Source organism: Thamnophis elegans, chromosome 2, assembly GCF_009769535.1.
Source record: "Thamnophis elegans isolate rThaEle1 chromosome 2, rThaEle1.pri, whole genome shotgun sequence".
Classification (NCBI taxonomy): domain Eukaryota; kingdom Metazoa; phylum Chordata; class Lepidosauria; order Squamata; family Colubridae; genus Thamnophis; species Thamnophis elegans.
In genome coordinates this window covers 136065127-136086790 of record NC_045542.1, presented here as the reverse complement: position 1 = coordinate 136086790, position 21664 = coordinate 136065127, and the positions used below count along the sequence as shown (strand labels likewise).

The 21664-nt window shown below is 39.2% G+C and overlaps 1 protein-coding gene across 20 annotated transcripts in view; it reads right to left on the bottom strand.

Moving 5' to 3' along the window:
• The window catches only part of MAGI1 (membrane associated guanylate kinase, WW and PDZ domain containing 1), a 508140-nt gene that overhangs the window by 118022 nt on the left and 368454 nt on the right, over positions 1–21664 (bottom strand). For 8 of the 20 annotated variants that reach the window (XM_032211704.1, XM_032211706.1, XM_032211708.1 and 5 more), the window contains exons 4-7: positions 14241–14444; positions 10440–10650; positions 7738–7820; positions 1707–1745 (exon numbers count right to left, since the gene is read on the bottom strand). In XM_032211704.1, coding sequence (XP_032067595.1) covers positions 1707–1745; positions 7738–7820; positions 10440–10650; positions 14241–14444 — 537 coding nt within the window. The remainder of the gene's footprint in view (positions 1–1706; positions 1746–7737; positions 7821–10439; positions 10651–14240; positions 14445–21664) is intronic. The other 12 variants (XM_032211709.1, XM_032211717.1, XM_032211720.1 and 9 more) reach the window with 4 other exon arrangements.

The window sequence follows — 21664 nt, the reverse complement described above, 5'->3', positions numbered from 1 at the left end:
AGATTGGGGCATCAACTTGCTTGGTATGCATGCTTTTTATATTATGTCTTTATAACTGTTTGCTTGTTCATAAAACAAAGCCTAAAGCCCCTTTATTTATTGGTGTGCTCAAAGTCTCTGGATCCAAAAGAGCTGATCACTGCCATGACACTTGGCAAAACATATAGAGTTGTACTTCGGTACTTGACTGCTTCAAAATTCGTCAAATTTGGTACCTGACACATTTTGACCTGGGAATGTTGTCCTGGTACTCGTATGTTTGATACTTGATGCACTGCTATAGGAAAAGGAGGACGGCTACAAAGAATGGATAGGAAGTCAGCCATGCTGGGAAGTCACCGCAAAAGGAAGAGGGGGATGGCCGCAGAGGGCAGACAGGAAGTCCCCCATTATGGGAAGATCACTGACATAGGAAAAGGGACAGATTGGAAGTCCTTCCCACCTGAAACAAAGGGTCATGTGCAGGGGTGGGTACTGGCTTCTTCTACTACCGGTTTGCTCAGGGACTCGCTTCGGGCGCACACTTGGTGCATGCTACGTGTGCATGCGCAGAAGCAAAAACAAGATGGCGGTGCCTATGGCACTGTCGATAGAACCGATTCGGGGGCATGGCCAGCTGAGTTATTACCTACTCAGCTGAACTGGGCTGAACCGGTAGGAACACACTTCTGGTCATGTGGCAAGTTGATGGTTTGTTTGGCACTCATCATTTTTAGTACTCGCCAATTAATGACAAGTACCGAGGTACCATTGTAGCAAAAAAACCTTCAATGATGTGTAATTGAGAGAAAGAGAGAGCTATGAGCAGAATGGAAACAGAATTAGCAGGCATGTCACTATTTTTATACGTTGAAAGTCAAGCTAGCAAACATAATTTTCTTTTGCAGCTAATTTGCTAAACTTTTCCCTTATTTTCCCCAGAAGGACTGGAAACACATAGCTTAATCAGCTCATCTTGCATCAAGTAAATTACACCTTCCATTCAAAATGTAACTGATGCTTTTTGAATCCCACAGAAGGAATAAAATTCAATAATTGAGCTGCATCGTTTTAGGGTTTCATGGTTATGTAGCATCATGCCAGCTACATGGTTATTCTAAGTATGCCTAAAAATACTCAGCAACCAGAATTAGGATGGTAATTTAGATGCTCTCAAATGTCAGTTTCAGATTCTAGATATTTGGAAGCGCATTTTATACTTTAAGCACTATTTAAGCCATATGGCATCATATATATCCCATAAGAAATAAATAAATAAGAACTTTTTTGCACCAAAATAGCATGGTCTTTGTATATAACCCAGAACCCTAATGCTGCAGTATTTCACAAAGTTTGACTCAAGTTCCTAATTTAACATCAAAACTAAACAGGAAGGAGCCAATAATTAGAACACCACCCAGCCCATGGAAAAAGTCCTTTAATGCCCTATAGCTATATATATATGTAAAGCAGAAAAAGTTACAATTATGCCATGAGGGAAGAAGGAAAGAAGATATCTCAAAATAATAGGGACATTGTCGATCTGAAAATGTTATTCCTATGCAAACGCTGTTTGGTGCAGAAGCAAGCTACATGTTGTTAACGCTTGAAATTAAAAAAAAAGGAAAAAGTGATACAAAGAAAAAAAGATGTTAAGTGGTTAGTAGTGCAGTCCAACCAATATAGCAAAAAATAAAAAATAAAAAAATGAGAGATGGATGATTTACCTAGTTCACTGTCCAGTTCTTCCGTGTGTACCCCTTCTTCTCCAAAGGAAGAGCAGTGAGATAGAAAAAAAATTAAAAGAAACATTCAGACACCAGCAGCAAGCAAGAAATTCCTTCCAGTACACAGCAGAACCAACACCAAGTTTCATACCAACTTAGCCCAAACCCATGCCACAACACCCTGGTTACTAGAAAGCATTTAGCTCTTGGCAACCGTGCTAAGGATCCGTTTGACACTGCAAGAGTTTAAAAAGGCTGCATCTCCTTTTCAATCCCACAAAGGGTAGAAAAGACAACTTGCAGGACAATCAAGACTGTTCAATGATTACAAATGAACTGTATTGATCGAGGGAATTGGGCATGGCAAATTCCTGTGTGTTTGGGATTTCCATTCATTTCTGGGAATGGCGGAAAGGCTTTTAAGTGGTTTCCTGCATGTTGTTTTGTGACAATATCCAAATCAGAGCTCTTATCTGTGCAAGGAACCAAAGCCTCATACTAGAGGCAATCCAACAGTTTCCAAATCTGGTTTGATAAACTATTACAGGTAGTCCTCAACTTACAACCATTCATTTAGGGACCATTCAGAGTTACGACGGCACTGAAAAAGTGACTTATGACCATTTTTACATATGGCCTTTGTAGCATCCCTATGATCATGTGATAAAAATTCAGATGCTTGGCAACTGGTTCATATTTATGACTGTTGCTGTGTCCCCAAAGTCACATGATCCCCTTTTGCGACCTTCTCACAAGCAAAGTCAATGGGGAAGCCAAATTCATTTAACAACCGGGTTACTAACTTTATCAACTGCGGTGATTCACTTAACAACTGTGGCAAGGAAGGTTGGAAAAAAGGCAAAACTCACTCAACAAATTTCTCACTTAGCAATAGAAATGTTGGGCTCAATTATGGTCATAAGTTGAGGACTTTCATTCCAGAATAATTAATTAAAAAAAAAAAACCTTGACCAATTTTAACTTCCTGTTAAATAAAACCATTAATGGGAATGATTAATTATAACTCCTGTGTCGACTCCATTGGAATGAGTTGACACATCATATAATGCATGCTTGCTAGTTGGTGTCATCTTAAGACTGTATTTTTAGCCAAAGTACGTAGCTTCAAAATGGACTAATTGAATGAATTTCAAAGCAAATGTCTTTTATTCTATTCTGAGAAACACTTTCATGTGAAAGTACTTGCAAAGAACGTATTCTATTTAAAAATTCCATTAAAGCGTAGAATTTTTATCTGTCAATGATGGCATGAATGAGAGTGTGTGTTGTTGTTGTTTTTATTAAGAAACAAAACTGTAATCAGCAAATGAGAAATGATAAAACTTGCAAGCAAATTATAGGACAGGCATGGATTCATTTGAGCACATCAGTCATGTCTTCTAAAAAGAGGTACCAAACACGAGACTTCTCAGCATCAGAACACCAAAACAAAGTAATGTTCCCAGCTAGATTAATTTATAATTGTAAAATAATCTCCTATCAGTCACAATGCAAACAGTATTGAGTTGAAGGATTGTTTTTTTTTCCCTAGTAAGTATAATAAAGTTTTCTCAATTTCAGATGGAGCATACTATGATTCAGGTAGTAGACACCACTTTTAATGTACAAGAAACCGGAATCAATACAAGGCAATTTTATTGGTAGCAGGAACGAGAAACATTTACAAAGCCATTTGAACCAAAGGTGCTTTTGAAAAGACAACTGGGCTGAAGAAGCTTCTTGGGTGACAAATGAAATATTTTCAAGGGGAAAAAAAGAACCAAGAAAGCCTAGTTGCCTTTTGAAAAGCATCTTTGGGACAATCGTATGAGTGGGATGATTTGAGAATCTCCATCAGCATTTAGAGCCATATTGGAGTTGAAGCAAAATAATGGATCTGCTCAGGGTTGTGCAATATTGAAGTTCAAATATGCCAACCAATCTCTGCTCGCATGGTCAACAGTGAGGAATGCTAGAATTACCATTCTGGTACATCTGGATGGCTGGATACTGATTATACAGGACTTAATTTGCCAACAGGTCTAACTAAGATGTGTAAAGCTTCCCGAGTTAAAGACCACCCAATTCCTTGGAACGTTATGTCTCAGAACTTCAAGAGCTTGTGGTGTTGATATATTTATGTATGTTTATCATAGAAGTTGTTATAACTGCTGATTGGGAGCTCCCCAGAATTCAGTACAAAACGGGTGGCTATATAAATGTTTCAAATAAATAAATGCCATATTTACAGAGTTTTCCATGAATTTGGGTTCGATGTACAGGTAGTGCTCAATTTACAACAATTTGTTTAGTGACCGTTCAAAGTTACAACGGCACTGACTTATGGCTATTTTTCACACTTATGATTGTTGCAGAAAAAAAAAAACCCAACCCATGGTCATATGATCTAAATTTGGATGCTTTGCAACTGATTCATATTTGCGATGGTTATAATGCCCTGGGATCATGTGATTTGCAACCTTCTCACAAGCAGTCAATGGGGAAGCCAGATTCAACTTTAATAACTTAACAACTGCAATGATTCACTTAACAGCTGTGGCAAGAAAGGTCAGAAAATAGAGCAAAACCCACTTAACAAATGTCTCTCTTAGCAACCTGAATCGACTACCTGTATGGGTAGTCCTCCACTTACAGTGACAATTGAGCCCAAAATTTCCACTGCTAAGCAAGGCAGTTGTTAAGCAAATTATGCCCGTTTTACAACCTTTCTTGCCACAATTGTTAAGTGAGTCACTTCAGTCGTTAAGTTAGTAACATGATTGTTAACTGAAACTGGCTTCCCCACTGACTTTTTTGCTGGAAGCTGGCTGGCAACACTCATTGAATTGCCTCATGTCAATTGCCAAGCATTTGAATTTTGATCATATGACCACAGGGATGCTGCAACCATCATTAAGTGCGAAAAAAAGGTCACAGGTCATCTTTTTCAGTGCTGCTGCTAACTTCAAAAAGTCCCTAAATGAATGATTGTAACTTGAGGTCTTACATGTCCTCAAAAGTCAAGGGATGGATATCGTAAGCCATCATACTATGTGTTCATACATAGAAGCCATGTCACATAACCAGTATACTTTCTTGAGTTTGAAAACAAGCATGATAAAACTTGTTTTAAAAGGCAGCAAGAACATTCTCTCCAAAGAGTTTAAATCAAAATGGAACCTGGCAAGTGTTTTTCTGAATCCACTCACTTTTCAAGTGGTTGATGTGTTTTTAGTGTGATCGTCTGCCAAAAAGTTTTTGTTCAGCCCTGCAGTCTTATTCTCAAATCAAGATATTTTTGAAAAAAAAACAACATGCTATGAAAGTACCTTCAAAGCAGAAGTGTATTATTTCTGAAATATAGATATATACATCTTTGGTTTTTCATGTCATTTCAATTTATGTTTAAAGAGGGATGTGCCGTTTAGTGCTTTAACATCATCAATGATGTTAACCTCTTTCTAATTTGTTGCTTGAATTTCTGTCTGCCCACATCAATCGTCTAAGGAAATCTTTTGAGTCATAGAGAATCCATCATGGTGTTACATTAGCAAATATTTCTGCAACCTTTATATGTGTAGAATTAGCCTATATTTGCATGTTCAAAAGATAAATTTGAAAATGCTTTGTTTTAAATTAATTAGGTTTAGCCTTTTTAAAAATGTTTTCAAATGACATATCCTGTCTGAAAAAAAAAAAGGTTATGCTTTTATAGGTTTTCTTTTCTTTTTCTCCTATTCTCAATGCACGTCTAACAAATCAAGGTAGCTTGGTTTCTTAAAGTGGACTCTGGATTCCTTCCTTCAGTGTTTCAGAAACAGTCAAAATTAAATCTTTGCCAATATAACATTGCAAAAATATAGAGAATATATATTGCAAAATATATTACTGCAGAAAATAAGAACCCAGATACACATTTGCCTTTCGTAAAGTTAATAAAGTGACTTGGGCTCCAAATGTATAGGGTAATAAACTACATGATTTCATAATTCTACTAGTCTAGTCTTGTTTTACCCAGAGTGATTTTGAAACTGTACCTACTATAATTGTCATTCCAGTAGTTTAAAAAAAATTGAAGAGGACCAATGACGATAATAACTAAAATACTACCTAGCTTGGAAATCTAGTATTATCCTTTAATCCTAAAAATTTTTTTGACCATCTTCCATATTTTCTTGCCAAGACCCTGTAACCATAATTAAACATTCCAACTAATGAGATGAGATGAGGTTGATGGCCATTAAATGCATGGTTATTTTGGTACAAGGGCTTATTCATCAAGTTTCCCCTCCCCCTCGCACATATGTGCTAGTCGTTCCCACCTCTAGGGGGCGGTGCTCATCTCTGTTTCAAAGCCGAAGAGCCAGCACTGTCCAAAGACGTCTCTGTGGTCATATTGCCGGCATGACTAAGCGCCGAAGGCACACGGAACGTTGTTACCTTCCCACCAAAGGTGGTTCCTATTTTTCTACTTGCATTTTTACAAGCTTTTTTACAAACTGCTAGGTTGGCAGAAGCTGGGACAAGTAATGGGAGCTCACTCTGTCATGCAGCAGTAGGGATTCGAACCGCCAAACTGCCAACTTTCTTTCTGATCGACAAGCTCAGCGTCTTAGTCACTGAGCCACTGAGTACCCTTATTCATCAAACACTCTCTCTAGAGGGTCATTGGGTGTGTGTGTTGTGCTCTTTTAAAGATGATAATCTTGTTTTCCTTAACATTTTTACTAATGTTAAAATGTGCACTACTGATTTTGTTATTGTTTTCCTTTCATTTATGAAAGCTAGTCCTTGACCTATGAATGTAATTGACCCCAGAATTACAGTTATAAGTCAATGTGGTCATTAAGAGGGTCACTTCTTAACTGGATCAGATTTTTCTGTATTTTTGTGGTGGTTGTTAAGCAAACGAACCAAATCCATTTTTCCCAATGGGAGGGGTTTGGTTTTTTTTGCCAGAAATGGGAAGTAAATGCCTGAAACGGCAAACGACAAGAAGATTGCAGTCATATGACTGTGGGAGGCCTCAAACAGCTGTAGAGGTAAGTTGGTTGCCAAGATGCCTCCCCCGTCCCCAAAAATGATGATGTGACTATGGGGGAGAAAGTGGCAACGTAAGTTTGATTGTAAGCAGCTTTTGGGAGAGAGGTCTCTCATAACTTTGAATGTTTGCTAAGCAACCATTTGTAAATCAGGGATGACCTGTACCAATTTTTTATTACTACTTTTTGCTGGTGGTGTTTTTATCGTTACTGCTTACAAAATTGTTTCCAGGGTGGGTGTTTGCTGGGTGTATGGCTTCATAATTCCTACAAAATGTGAATATTATTCCCCCACTTCCATGCCATCAAAAAAGAATTGTTTCCTATATAGACACACCCAACCAAAGAGCTTTGTGTGCAGCTGCTACGGATGTATGTTTGTCTCATTCCTTTTGTCTCGACCCACATCTGAGCTTCACTGAACTGGCGGAATATTTCTTTGGATAAAGATCAAGGACAGGCAAACAATCATAGATATATATATATATGGAGTTCCCTAGACTCCTCTAAGTCTTGCCATATGATCATACTGCTGAAACTGTGTAGTAAACAGAACAAAATTAAAATGGCAGTGAGGAGAGCACTAAAAATCCCACCCCTGCACCTTCTCTTATGTCATTATGTCACCAATGCTTCTTTTAAAACTCTTAAAGACATACCAGCCTTTTTATTTTAAAGGGGTTTTCACAAGCTACAAAAGCATTGCCCACTCAAATTTGTACTCTGCAGATGTGTTAAGACTACAGGCCATGTTGGGATGTTCTGGGGACTCTCTTGTCCCAGGACTTCTCCAGGGCACCCCAATTGCTGAAGATGACTACAGACCAACATGCGATTCTTAGATCACTTGTCATTAATGCACAATGACTTGCTAAACAGCTAAAGTTTGATTACAGGCAGAGAGAATCAAGCCTGAACTGTAAACAGCTGGTTTTCAAAACAAAAAAAGGTGGCCTTCTCAAATGTTATTTAAGCACTGATTGTCTTACCATCATCTTCACATTCTTCTAAAGGCTTTTGCTGTTTGTTCAGGCACCTTGGGTCTAGCCAAGACGTTGTTTTAGTATTATGACTACAAATAAAAAAAACAATAAAAAATGAGTTTCATAAAAATACATACAAAAACCCCCACGATGACAGAATTTTTATTTTCAGAAAATGGAGAGAACCAATCTAGAACTGAGGAGAAATTTCTTGAGAGGAGAATTTTATCAGTGAAATGGCTTGGCCTAAGAAGTTATGGGTGCTTCCATTACTGCAGGATTTTTATGAAGAGATTGGACAACCATTTGTTTGAAATGATGTAGGGTTTCCTGCTTGAGCAGGGGGTTGGACTAGAAGACCTCTTAAGGTCCCTTCTGACTTGCTATTCTGTTATTCTGTTTCTTTGGGCTGCGTGACTGGATTGTGAGACATATACAATCCTGTTCTTTATTCCCCATTCCACTGTTGTAGTTTCCTATGACTTTTAAAGAAGATGTCATTTTAATTCTTGGTGTGTCTACAACCCAGCTGAGCCCTGTGATTATTCACAATTCTTCATTCAAAGAGCCACAATGCATTTGCCTGTATCCACAAATAAATAGGAAAACATAGAAATTCTATATTGTTGAAAGAGAATACCATGGTTCCTTCCACAAATCTCAAAAGAATGATCTAATCATCAAAGTGATCTAATCCTCCTGCGACATTATGTGAAGGAGAATATACATGTTCCTTTGAAGACTTACTATTAAATAACAGTTCTGCTTTCAAAGGAGAGTATTCACATCCCGGCTATCCATTACTAGCGATGTGAAAGCTGGAGTGGAAGGTCACCATTTCACACACTACATTACCCACCCTTGCAATGCAAGAAGAATCCATCCATTCAATTCTTTTGTGCATTTCTGGGCAATTAATCACCAATTTGGTAAACTAAGCCATAGAAGTCCAGCAGGCTCAGCAAATGAACAACAATGGAAAACACTGGGTTTGCCAAGGTACCAAAACAATGTATACCTCAAAATCATAAAGGGAAATTGTAAAATATTTGAATATCCTTCCAAACTGAAGGTGGAGGATACGTTTATGGAGGCAGAACAACACAAATTCTGGGTTAAGTATTGCATAAATAAAAATTAGGGTGCTGTTTTTTTTAACCATCCTATAATTTGTTTATTATAGAAAATAAAGATGACTAATTATGAAGACTGAAAGGCAGTTACTGCTGAATGCTTTAATAACTTACCATACAGTAAGAATTTAGCTTCTAATTTATTCTATCAGCAGCCAGAGTGCTATGCAATGAAATGTTTAGCATCATCATTACATGAAGAAATGTCACTACATGAATAACTCTATGTGTATTTGCTTGAAACCAACCTTACTGGATTCAGTACATTGTATTTATGAATTGATACCCTATGATTAATTGCTGAATAAAAGAGCCAAATGCTTTTATGTCTACCCCTGAAACTGATAAACGGAGAAACACACAGTCTGGATGAATCACTTAGCCATGAGACCCAGGCTACTTGGAGATTGCACTTCCAAATAGCCAAGGAGCATCATTATCATACAAGGAAAAAACAATCTTGCCTTAGTCATTATCACAAGCTTAGTTTATCTTGCCTGTAACAGAAAGTACATTATTCCATTGGGGAGTGGCCTCCAAAGGTGAAAAGTAGCACACTATGGTACTTACTCAGGGGAGCAAGGGCTACTAGATTAATTACAATGCATATATCAATAGAAGATCTGTTATCATGGAAGATCAGCTTGGTCCCATCTAAATGCCTGTGTAAACCTCATCAATTCATCCAGGACATTGTCAAATTGTTTCTTTTTTATTCTTTTCCTTATATACCAGTAATCTTCTCTCAAAAAGCAAACCAACCAGCAACTAAGATCATTAAAGGCCTGGAAACTAAAACATATAAGGAACAGTTGCAGGAATTGGGTATGTCTATGTCTAAAGAAAAGAGGGATTAGGGTTGATATGACAGCAGTAGTCCAGTATTTGAGGGGCTGCCACAAAGAAGAAGGGGGGGGGGGTCAACTTATTTTCCAAAGCACCAGAAGGCAAGACAAGAAATAATGGGTGGAAACTAATCAAGGAGAGAAGCAACCGGGAATTAAGAAGAAGTTTCCTAACAGTGAGGACAATTAAGTGGAGCAGTGGAACAGCTTGACTTCAGAAGTTGTGAGTCCTTCATCATTGGAAGTTTTAAAGAAAAGTCTGGACAGCCACCTGCCTGAAATGGTATAGGGTCTCTTGACTGAGCAGGAGGTTGGACTAGAAGATCTCCAAAGGCCCTTCAAGCTCTATTTTGATTATTATAACTTCAAAGCTTGAGATGGGGACCACTTACAAGACTAAGGTTTTACAAAGTTAAGCCAGATAAAAGTACATAGTTTATGTCTTCAGAAATGAATCAACTTTCAACCCTTCTCCAGAATTCCTCTCCATATTCAGAAAACCCAGAGTCCCAAAGCTGCTTTTTCAAGAGGGAACTGGACTTTCTGGTTTTTCTTTGAAGACGTTTTTGCTTCTCATCCAAGAAGTTTCTTCAGCTCTTCAGCAAGAAGCCAGAATGTCCAGTTGACCTTTGGGACAACCATGACCTGAATGACCGATAATCTCCATAGACAAAACCCAAAGAGATTTATGGAACCTAAAGGTTAAAAAAGAAATGAAAATACACTTTACTCTATAAAGTAGACTTCTCCATTCTCTGTATAAGCCATCTCCCAGTTTTCAGGCAGAGGACCCAAGTTTTCCTCTGCACAAGGAGGTAGGTATTGAGGGAGCTTCTCAGATGGTTCCGTGGTGGGAACAGTGGTGATGCTACTATTCAAAGATGGAAGAGCTGCATCTCTTATACCGTGTATATTGTGCTCGTCTTGTTCACCGGAGTCTGCTGTAGAAGAACATCACACAAAATTATTAAAAATAAAAAATAAAAGAGATTATTAATTGTAATAGCAATTAGACTTATATACTGCTTCACAGTGCTTTTACAGTCCTCTCTAAGTGTTTTACAGAGTCAGCATATTGCCCCCAACAATCTGGGTCCTCATTTTACCCACCTCGGAAGGATGGAAGATTGAGTCAACCTTGAGCCTGGTGAGATTTGAACTGCCAAATTGCAGGCAGCTGGCCGTCAATAGAAGTAGCTTGCAGTACTGCACTCCGTGGCTCATTATTTGTAAAGCCACATTTCTTGTTTCCTATCCCTACTTGGTTTAGACCAGGGCTCTCAGCCCGCGGGCCAGATGTGTCACATGCTGGCCACACCCACACATGGTTTAGCGAAGGAGAAAAAAGTCCCGATTAGTCACAGGACACTGCCATGACGATGTGAGTTTGATACCCCTGGTTTAGACTCTCCACTAACTAATTCAGAGTTTGTCTGATATTGTCATGCAGTGATACAGAGTTTTCGACCTTTTCAAGGGGCTCAAGATCACACTGGACTGCATGAGGACAGATCAGTTTCTCTTCTTTCTTTTAGAATCAAATTATCACCAATGATCTGGCATTAACGAGCAAATAACTAAGAGGGACGTACATTATTTATGGACAGTAACACACACAGAGACATTTTAAAAAGATCTTTCAAAATTGGAAAATGAATCTTAAAATAACACAGACAATTTCAATATAAAAATCCATACTGAGATTTACACACAGGCCCCCCAAATTCCTATTCGTTAAATACATGTTCACAGACTCTGACTTAGTAGGGAATAAATAAGAAATTGATTCATACTTCTAAATGGCTGAACAAATAAGTAAAAGAACAATTACTAGAAAGCAGAAAACATAACATTGTAGCCTGGGAAAAGCAGAGAAAATAGAATGGAACTCAAATGATCAAAAGTTGATCTAACTGTCCTAAGTATAATATTTCTGATTGGATTTCTGAAACTTTAGGAAAAAAAAACTCAGAGAAAGTAAAGTGTGTAAAAAATAAGTACAGATAATCCTTGACTCAGGACCACAATAGAGCCCAAAATGTCCGTTGCTAAGCAAGGCAATTGTTCAGTGAATTTTGACCCATTTTACCACATTTTTTGCTATAGTTGTTGCATGAATCATTGCAGTTGTTAAGTAAATCATGCAGTGAATTTGGTTTCCCTTATTGACTCTGTTTGTGAAAGGCCAACTGGGAAGGTTAAAAATGGTGATCACGTGACCCAAAGGACATGCCAGTTGCCAAATGCCCAAATTTTGATCATGTGATCGTGGGGATGCTGCAATGGTTGTAAGTTTGCACAAGTCACTTTTTTCAGTGTTGTTGTAATTTCAAACTTTCACTAAACAAATGGTTATAAGTTGAGGACTACTTATATGACATGGAGAAGTCATAATATACTAAAAATCAGGGTCAACACAAAATGCCGAGAAATGGGGATATTTAGGAGGAATACAATCACATCAGACTGTGGAATTCAATTCTGCAAAAAATTATTACCGGCCACACGCTAGGTAGTTACAATCATATACTAAATTCTTAATGCCATATCTTCTGATGAAAATATGCATATTTTCATTATCATCAGCACAATCTAGAGCAGGGGTGTCAAACTCAATTTCATTGAGGGTTGCATCTGGGTTGTGTTTGACCTCAGAGGGCCAGGGGTGGTGGCCATGGTGAGTGTGCCCAGGGATGCGCGTAGCCATGGTAGACGTGACACGGGACTCGTGTCTGGGGCACCTGTGGTGGTCAAGTGCTAAGGTAGGACTTCCCTGAGACCCTCCCCCATTCTCATTATAATCTCCCTTCCTTCCTTCCTTCCTTCCTTCCTTCCTTCCTTCCTTCCTTCCTTCCTTCCTTCCTTCCTTCCTTCCTTCCTTCCTTCCTTCCTTCCCTCTTCATTCTCCTTCCTCCTTCCTTCCCATTTTTCCTTATTTTTCTTTGGTTTTCCTCTTTGCCTTTTTCCTTTCCTGTCCCTTCTTGCATGCTCAAATGCAAAAGGGGAAACATTTCTCCTTTTGTTTTGTTTTAAATTTATTTTAATAGCTCTCTGCCAGTGAAAACGGAATTTGTGGGGTGGGGGTCCCCTATGTCCTGTTTTCAGCCTGCATGGCCTCTTGCAACCTTCTGCTAGTGAAAATGGAGTCTGGAGAACCCTGCCCCACTGAGCACCATTTTCGCCAGCAGAGGCACCGTGGCCTCTGCTGTTTCCAGGCCGGCCCTGCGGGTCCTGGAGGATATGTGACTATGGGGGAAGAGAGCTAGCAGTGGGAACTTTGAACCAAGTTGTAAGTATTTCAAAGAGGTCAGCAGTAACTTCAAACGGTTGCTAAGTGATCAGTTGCAAGCCAAGGAGTTTGTGTAGTCTGTCTAGTTTGTGGTCCCAACAGTTCTTGTTTACAAGCAAATGGCATCTCCTGAAGATATTCCAATGCACCATTGTTGCTACTTTGACGTTCTGTTCTTTATAGTCCATCTGTGTGATCTTGCAGCAAGTAGCCAGGTGGCCCATAGCTTCTTCGGCGTCTTTGAAGAGCTGGCATTTGCTGTTTGTTGCCGTCTTCTCGATTCTGGCTTTGTGCGCATTTGTTCTCAGGGGTTGGTCTCATGCAGTCGGAATCAGCCCCTGTGTCTCTTTCTTCAATTTTCCTGCTTTTAGCCATTGTCAGGTTTTGTTTTAATCTGCTTTGCCTGCAGTACATAATCTGTTTTATGCACTGGCCATGTAACACTTTGCCTTGATAAGTCTCTTTTCTAGTCCTCATTTGGTCTTTTATTATTATTTGGCCAATTTACTGTTATTGTGATGATGATGGTTGGTTGTATAGTCAGCCAGATGTTTAGCCTGGATTTGGCATTTTTATCCATCTATTGAGTTTTTCCTAAAAAGCTGTCCTCTTTGAATTAGGCTGTAGACGTTCCAATTATGCTTCATCAGGTGATTTTTTTTTTACAAAAAGGATTGTTGTTAGTAGCAACTATCTTTTTCAATCTGTCAATGTTGTTGTCTTATGTGTCTTACCACACATTACACTTAATACATTACTCTGATGCTTGTCTAATTGCAGTAATGCAATTACTCTCATTCCCCAGCAACGTTGGCTGGGGAATTCTGTGGAATTCTGAGTTGAAATGTACATGTCTTAAAGCCATCAAGGATGACAAACACCAACCCAATGTATTAGATAACATACTATTAAGTAAGAAATGCACAGGGTTATTGATTGGGAGCCAAATTTCAACCAGTGTAATAGGTTTTGATGACCCCATCTAACAGCTTAAATTCAAAAATTAATACATTTTTTTCCTGCAGTGCACATCTTAAATTTGAAATTAGAAAAGAAATCTTACTGTTAACAGAATGCATCAATCCCAGGGGGAAATACTGATTTAAGTGGATCATGATTCTCCTGATCTTCCAATTAATCAGGAGGGAGAAAGAGAAGGAGGGAGAGAAAGAGAGAAGGAGAGGGAGGGAGAGAAAAAAAGAGAGGGGGGGAGAGAGAGTTAATGAGAATGAATTGATTTACCTGTAAAGCTACTGTTCATTTCAGGGGTGTCATCCTCTTCATTCTCTGCATGTACTAAACCAGCATTTTGCATATCATTGTAGGACTTGGTTCGTTTGGGAGTCGTCTGCTTGGAACTTGAGGGGAGATTTTGCAAAGCATCAGCATTATTCACTTTCCCACCAAGGGATTGGCTGGGAGGTTTGGGTGTTCCATAATAGTTACCTAGGAAATAGAAACACTTTTTATTTATTTATTTATTTGATTCAATTTAGGCACCACCCAATTCCAGCTGATGGAGGAGGCTCACAATATAAGTTTATAAAGAAAAGAATCCTGCCACTCTATGTAGCATAATAATAATAAAAAAGCACAGCTATCAATAGGCCCACATCCATGTTAAACCAAGGCCTTGGAAGAACAACTAGATTATTAAGGAAAGCTAGTAGGAATCTCAAAGGGGCTCTCATTTTAAATTTGCAAGTTTTTTAAAAAAAATATGTTATCCCATTCAAAGTTATCCTTCTCTCCCCTTCACCAGCTGCAACAAGAGGCATTTCCCCTTATTATTTATTTAGTGTATGACATACCATATCAGGGAAATCTCCGAAATGCTAGACACAATGCAGTCTTCTCAGCCTAAATTCTTTTATGCAGGTATGAATAAGTTGCGTTCCCTGACTTCCCATCAACTAGAAAACTTAAAACAGATGCCTGCTGTCTTATTTTGCAGCAACTTAGCCATTTTTATTTTAAAAAGAGAAACAAAGACTGCGTTTTGAGGGGCACCAAGCGTACAAAGTCTAAAAAAATAAAAGGCAACTGCAACTAACGGAAGAAAAAAGGAAGGGAAAAATTATTACGTTTGAATTTCAATTAGTTATCTCCGAAGAAAGGCACACTAAATTAACGCTGAAACATATTGACAGTGAACTTCTCACAAAATTCTATCATCACCTGGAAAAATAAGGGAAGGCTGAAATCTTGTTCTTTAATACATATCCTCAGCAGATGGCAGCTTCATTTTTTTAAAGCAACATTTTTTTAAAAAATGGCGACCTACAGACTAGAACTGGGGTGTCAAACTCGATTTCATTGAGGGCCCAACAGAATTGTGTTTGACCTGGGGGGAGGGGGTGTGGGGCCAGGGGGCCAGCATGACATGACTCTTGTCAGGAACATTTGTGGTGTCCTAAGCGCTCTGCCAGTGAAAATGGACTCCCGAGCTCTGTTTTCAGCTGCGATGGCCTCCTGCAACCCTCTGCCAGCAAAAAGGGAGCTCGGGAGAAAACGGAGCTTCATTTTCGCTGGCAAAGGCACCTTTGCTATTTCAAGGGGGTGCCAGATCTAAGCACCCTGTGGGCCGGATCCAGCCCCTGAGTTTGGCACCCCTGGTGTCTAGAATATAAAACCACGTCACCTGCTTTAGAAGGATAAGCTTTTAAAAGAGACTCAAAAGACAGCTGAGATACATCTCATTTCAACAACAACAGAAAATTACTCCTAGACAACCCCATGTCAAATGTGGAAGCTGTTCTTCTCTGTCCATGAAAAGCTCTTCCAACTACATTAGAGTCATTTTATCTCCCGTCTCGGTAGCATATGTTTGGAGATTTTCAGGATGGCACCAGGAAAATGTTGTACATTTATCCCACTGCAATTGTCAAGATTTGTGCCTGCCAGGAACTGTTAAAATCCATGGGCTTGGCATAGCTCAGATTCCAGGGGAGAACCCTCGGGGTGTGGATTTTTTTAAAAAATACTTTTTTAGATGTGTTAAATCTATCTGACAGTTTTGTTTCCTGCTAAAAAAAATATTCAGAAAATGACTGCCAAAAAAAAAAAAAAAAAACTGCAGGGAGAGCATTTGAAACCTCATGAAGCTCATGGGCCGCCCACTCTTGTTGAAATAACTGCAGACTCTCAATTAAATGCTTCCCTGGATTCAGTAAACTCAGTCATGTAAGTTGATTAATTTTTCCTAAACAGGAAAACTGAATTTCCTAGGCATTGTTAACAAAGAATAACAAATGCCATATCTGCAAACACCAGGGTATCAGTCACTTTGTAAATGTCACTTATGACACTCCCCCACTTAAATTAAACCCTTTTTAGTGGGCAGGTTTTTTTTTTTTCTTCCAGTTCCAGATCTGGAGAGATTTTGGGGATCACTATGTGAGGCCTTGTGGATGTTGCAGTGAGAATACTGAAATCTTGGGAAATGGAGATTGATGCCGGTGGTTGAGAAATACCAAGCCATCCTTCCAGTTTATGTAATGAGGTTCAGTGCCCAGCAAATATGCTAGGTTTGTTTTATAGAATAAAATCTGGGAAAGATCTAGTTTTACCTAAGAGAAAAGTCTTAACTCTGCCATCTAGCCCAACATCAATTTATTAATTAAAAATGTCATACATCAAAATCAAGATGAACTATAGTAGAATTATATGTCTAGTTTATGGAAAAGAAGGAGTATGAATGACATGATAGCAGTCTTCCAATATCTCAGGAGTTGCCACAAAGAAGCACCTGAACAGTTGTGAAATTCAATTATTTTTTTTTACTACCGGTTATGTGGGCATGGCTGGGTGGGCATGGCAGGGGAAGGATACTGCAAAATTCCCATTCCCAACCCACTCTGGGACAGTCGGAGGTAATATTTGCCGGTTCTCCGAACTACTCAAAATTTTCACTACTGGTTCTCCAGAACCTGTCAGAACCTGCTGAATTTCACCCCTGCACCTGAAGGCAGGACTAGAAACAATGAATGGAAACTAATCAACTTAGAACTAAGGAGAAATTTCCTGACAGAACAATTAATCAGTAGAACAACTTGCCTCCATAAGTTGTGTATGGAACATGACAACTGGAGGTTTTCAACACCGGACAACCATTTGTGAAATTGTATAGGGTTTCCTGCCTGAGCAGCGGATTGGACTAGAAGACCTCCAAGACCCCTTCCAACTCTGTTACTGTGTTATACAAATACTTCTAGAAACTAGACTAGATCATTAACAGGATGCTACTTTCTAAACCTCTCTGGACCAGAGAGATGGGAAAGCCCATTTAAGTCTTCAATGGGATGAACTTTCTCTCACCCATACCCTGATTTACACCTAATATAATCCGCTTCTGGAGGAGACTGAAGCAGGGGAAAATTGCTCAATAGAGTGATTCCTTTTCAAAGGCCTTGCATAAATCAGTTCTAATGAACATAAAGGCTTTAGCTTCATTGCAGATGCAGCACCTTTAAACTCCTTCTTCATTTTGGATTTGAAATGCACATGTATACATTATTGATACAGAGGAAATGGCCTCTTCTAGTAAAAGCATTAATGGAAATAATGAGTGCTCTTACAGCACATCCTGCCTCTCTTATTTGTATGCTCTATATAATGCCAGGGTAGTTAAGAGACAGCAGGATGATGAATGGGGAAGAAGATTGAAAAAGATGGGGGTGGAGAGAAATAGGAAAAGAAAGCACTTCTTTAGTTTAGACCATCTTTCTGTAGCAGTTGTGTTGAAATAGTCAACAAAGGGTCCATAAGCAACACTGCTTCTTCTGATAATATCCATGATGATGTAATACCCTCAAATATGTTTTATTTTAAAAATTACTTTAGTTGCAAAAAAAGAAAAGAAAAAAAACTGGGCATTTATTTGTTTCTTTGCTACATTTTTGACTGCACACTTTTTTGGAAGAATAATCCACTGTTTCTCAAAAAGTGTCATGTCAACTGAGGTGGACAAAGAAAATCCAGAATGAGGTAGAAGGTACAGAGATTGGGGAAGATTCCTTTTCAGTTTCCTTCCTGAAGAAGTCATATTTCTCTGATTACATATGTCCAGATGGAAACCATTTGGTATATACACTCATGACAAGTTCTCATATCTTTGAATGTACCTATCAGCTAAAAAGATTGCCGATCCATAACAGAGGCATACCTGGCACATTTGACACCAGAATGGCCACGTCCACCCACTGAAAAGTACCACAAGGGCGTGGAACCATGGTCTACTTCATCTCCATCACTGTGTTGCTTAGCAAACAACTGATTAGATAATTTTTATTGTCATTAATGAAATTAATGAAATTCTGTTGCCTGCTATCAAAAGAAAGTCTATATCTTACCATACATAATACACATATATACATGCTATACATATACTCATGCTATACACACACACACACACATACACAGGAATGTAACAGAACAGAATAACAGAGTTGGAAGGAACAGAACAGAATAACAGAGTTGGAAGGGACCTTGAAGGTCTTCTAGTCCAACCCTCTGATCAGGCAAGAAACCCTATACCATTTCAGACAAATGGTTGTCCAATCTCTTAGCGAAAAGCGGAAACTTGAGAGTTAACAAGATTGGTGCTGTATGGAACAAAACTGTGTCTGAATCTGGATGACTGAATCAGACAACACGAAGCCTCCTCCAGGAAGGTAACAAAGAAAACAGGATGTGAAGAGGATGTGTAGCGTCCCAGACAATCCTGCAGGCTCAAGCATCCCTTATGTGCTATGTCCTGGATAGAAGGAAGGATACGGAGTGAACTGACAATAATATTTTCAGCTATCTGTTAGACTCAACTCCACACATGTCATCTCCACTCTCCAATTATCCTCCTTGTCTTCAGTAGCACCTCCCTATTACCTGTTCCCACCTGTTCTGACTGAGGCTTTCCGAGAGAATGAAGCAAACTCCTGGTCCCGACAAAAAAACCCTTTTATTAATTTACTATGCTCATTCACATCCAGCAAAGTCTTTCAAAGGAGGATTTATAGTCACAGACCTTATCTGGCTTGGAGAGCTGCCAGCCAATATCTGCGAAACTTTTCAAGGAAACTTGGCAAGGAGTCTCGGAGAGTCATGAACCAACTAAGTGAACTAATTGTCTCCTGCAAACTCCATTCCCCTTTCACTCCTCTTTTATTTCCTCTGGGAGGGACCATTCATTGGCCACCTGTGGCCTTACTCCCAAGTCGACCCCTGTTCTTTAGCTGTTCCCTTCGTCTGGCAACTCTGTGCATGAGCACCCTGGAAACTCCAGCTGTTCGTCTGCCTCACTGATGTCTGAATCTGAAGGCAGCTGATAACTGACATATGCCTCTGGCCCCCTCTCTGCCTCCAACACAGAGCCCTCATCAGAGCCTTCCCCAGACTCCAGGACTGGCCCATGTTCCTCCCCAACCTCCTCACTGTCCGAATCTGCTGCGAGCTCTGCATGTGGGTCCAACATCACCACCCTGCCCTTGGAACGCTACTTCTCTTAAAAATTATTTTATAAAAGTCTCCAGTTATGTAGACAAAACAACAGTTGACAATCTTGTTATGGTGGCATTCCATGAACTGGTGCAATCATTCATGTTCTGCTCTAGTTTCACCTCCCACTTAATTTAGTAAGGCTGCAAAACAACTCCTGCTTGTTTAGTATTCAAAACAAAGTATCATCACTTTTATGTGGAAACTAGTCATTGTTCTAAGTTCTCTAAGTTCTTGAGCCTGGTTCTTGAGCCTGGGTTGAGTGGAGAAGATTGTGATCTGTGACCTGTGACAGTTTTGTAGGCCAGAAGTTCATCCCTGATGGACAGCTTTAAGTCTTCAGATTTCCTTTCTTTGCCTTAGATTGGAGACAACTAGGACATAAAACCACCACAAGCACAATTATTTTTCATGGTAAAATTCAACAGCAGATGGAGTTTGGGCTGTCACTTATAATCCATAATCCCGGATCTAGGACCACCTCCTTTGCCATGGCATTTATTTCCTGCTTGTTTTAGAGGGATGCAAGGCAGTATAACTGATTTGCATATGATAAATTAACCTGAGAAGTTGCGAATGGCTTAAAATCACAATGTGAATGGGAATTTGAACCTGGGTCTTCCTAATCTCAGTCCAACAATTTAGTTATTATTTTAAATTACCCCATCACACAGAGACATACACACTACATTTTTCTATCTCATTCAACACAGTAGACAATTAAAAGGATATTAGGCCAAATATTAAGATACTATGCACAGCATCTCAAACTTTCAAGTTTACAGGTAATTTTCCACCAATTTCCTTTTCTTGTACAGAAAGGTTTTTTTTTAATATTCTACTTTCTACCTGTAACCCTTTTCTAAGAATTACAGTAAAATCACACTGTCCTTTTGAAAATGTCATTTACACCTGGTTTTAGTCACTGATTGTAATTAAAGGTTACATTTGGTTTTCCCACAATGTGGAACAACAAATGACAAGACAGTTGTGAGACATTTCACAGGGCTACATATGTTTTAGACCACAAGTAGAAACAAATAATTCACTGATAACCTTTACAAAGGCTTCCTGTTAATTCAGTTTCCCCCTGACTATAAAGGTATATAAAGGTAAAGCCTGAAACCATCCATCTGCATATCTGTAAGAGAAGTTATAAAACTGGGTAAAAGTAAAGATAAAGGTTCCCCTTGTGCATATGTGCTAGTGGTTCCCAACTCAAGGGGGCAGTGTTCATCTCCGTTTCAAGACTTCTCCATGGTCATGTGGCCGGCATGACTCAATGCTGAAGGCGTACGGAGCACTGTTACCTTCCCACCAAAGGTGGTCCCTATTTTTCTACTTGCAATTTTACATGCTTTCGAACTGCTAAGTTGGCAAAAGCTGAGACAAGTAACGGGAGCTCACTCCGTTACGCGGCACTGGGGATTCGAACCGCCAAACCGCTGACCTTTCTGATCGACAACCTCAGAGTCTTAGCCACTGAGCCACCACGTCCCTATAAAACTGGGTATGTCAGCTTAAAATTAACCATGAAATATTGCCTGTCAGTATTGAAACATGGGCATTCTCTTAACTGCAATCGCTTGCTACGTTAATATTTGGAAACGTTTATACCGATCTGATCTAGTGGTCTTGGGTGTTTGTTGATTTTTAATTTTTTTAAAAAAACTATCCCGATTTCCGGAGCTCTTCAATTGCACCCCATTTGTGCTTTTACCTCCTAATGATGTAAATTACTTCAGTCATCAACTCAAGGAACGCAAGCCCTACCCTATGATTTAGCACAACACACCCACTGCAAGTAATGAGAGCAGTCACAGCAAAGCTTATATAGAACAAATCAACCTCTAGTCTGCAGGCTATTCATTGAAAGCGAAGGGAAGGAATGAGGGGGTGGTGGGAAGGAGAAGGAAACCTGAAGGAAACGCACCACAATTTTACAAATGATTTGGAGAGCCACAGGAAAGGGGGGAGGTGTACATGTAATTCCAAATCAATGGTTGTCTAATCATCATAATCTTCACCTAAGCCAGGATCGTGTTTGCATAACCTTTTGTATTTTGCGGTGAATTTATGCAGCCGCTGTAATTTAGTGATTTTAAAAAAAAATACAACGTTCAAAACACATTTAATTAATAATGTGGTGGTTCCCACAATGTGCGAAGGGGAAA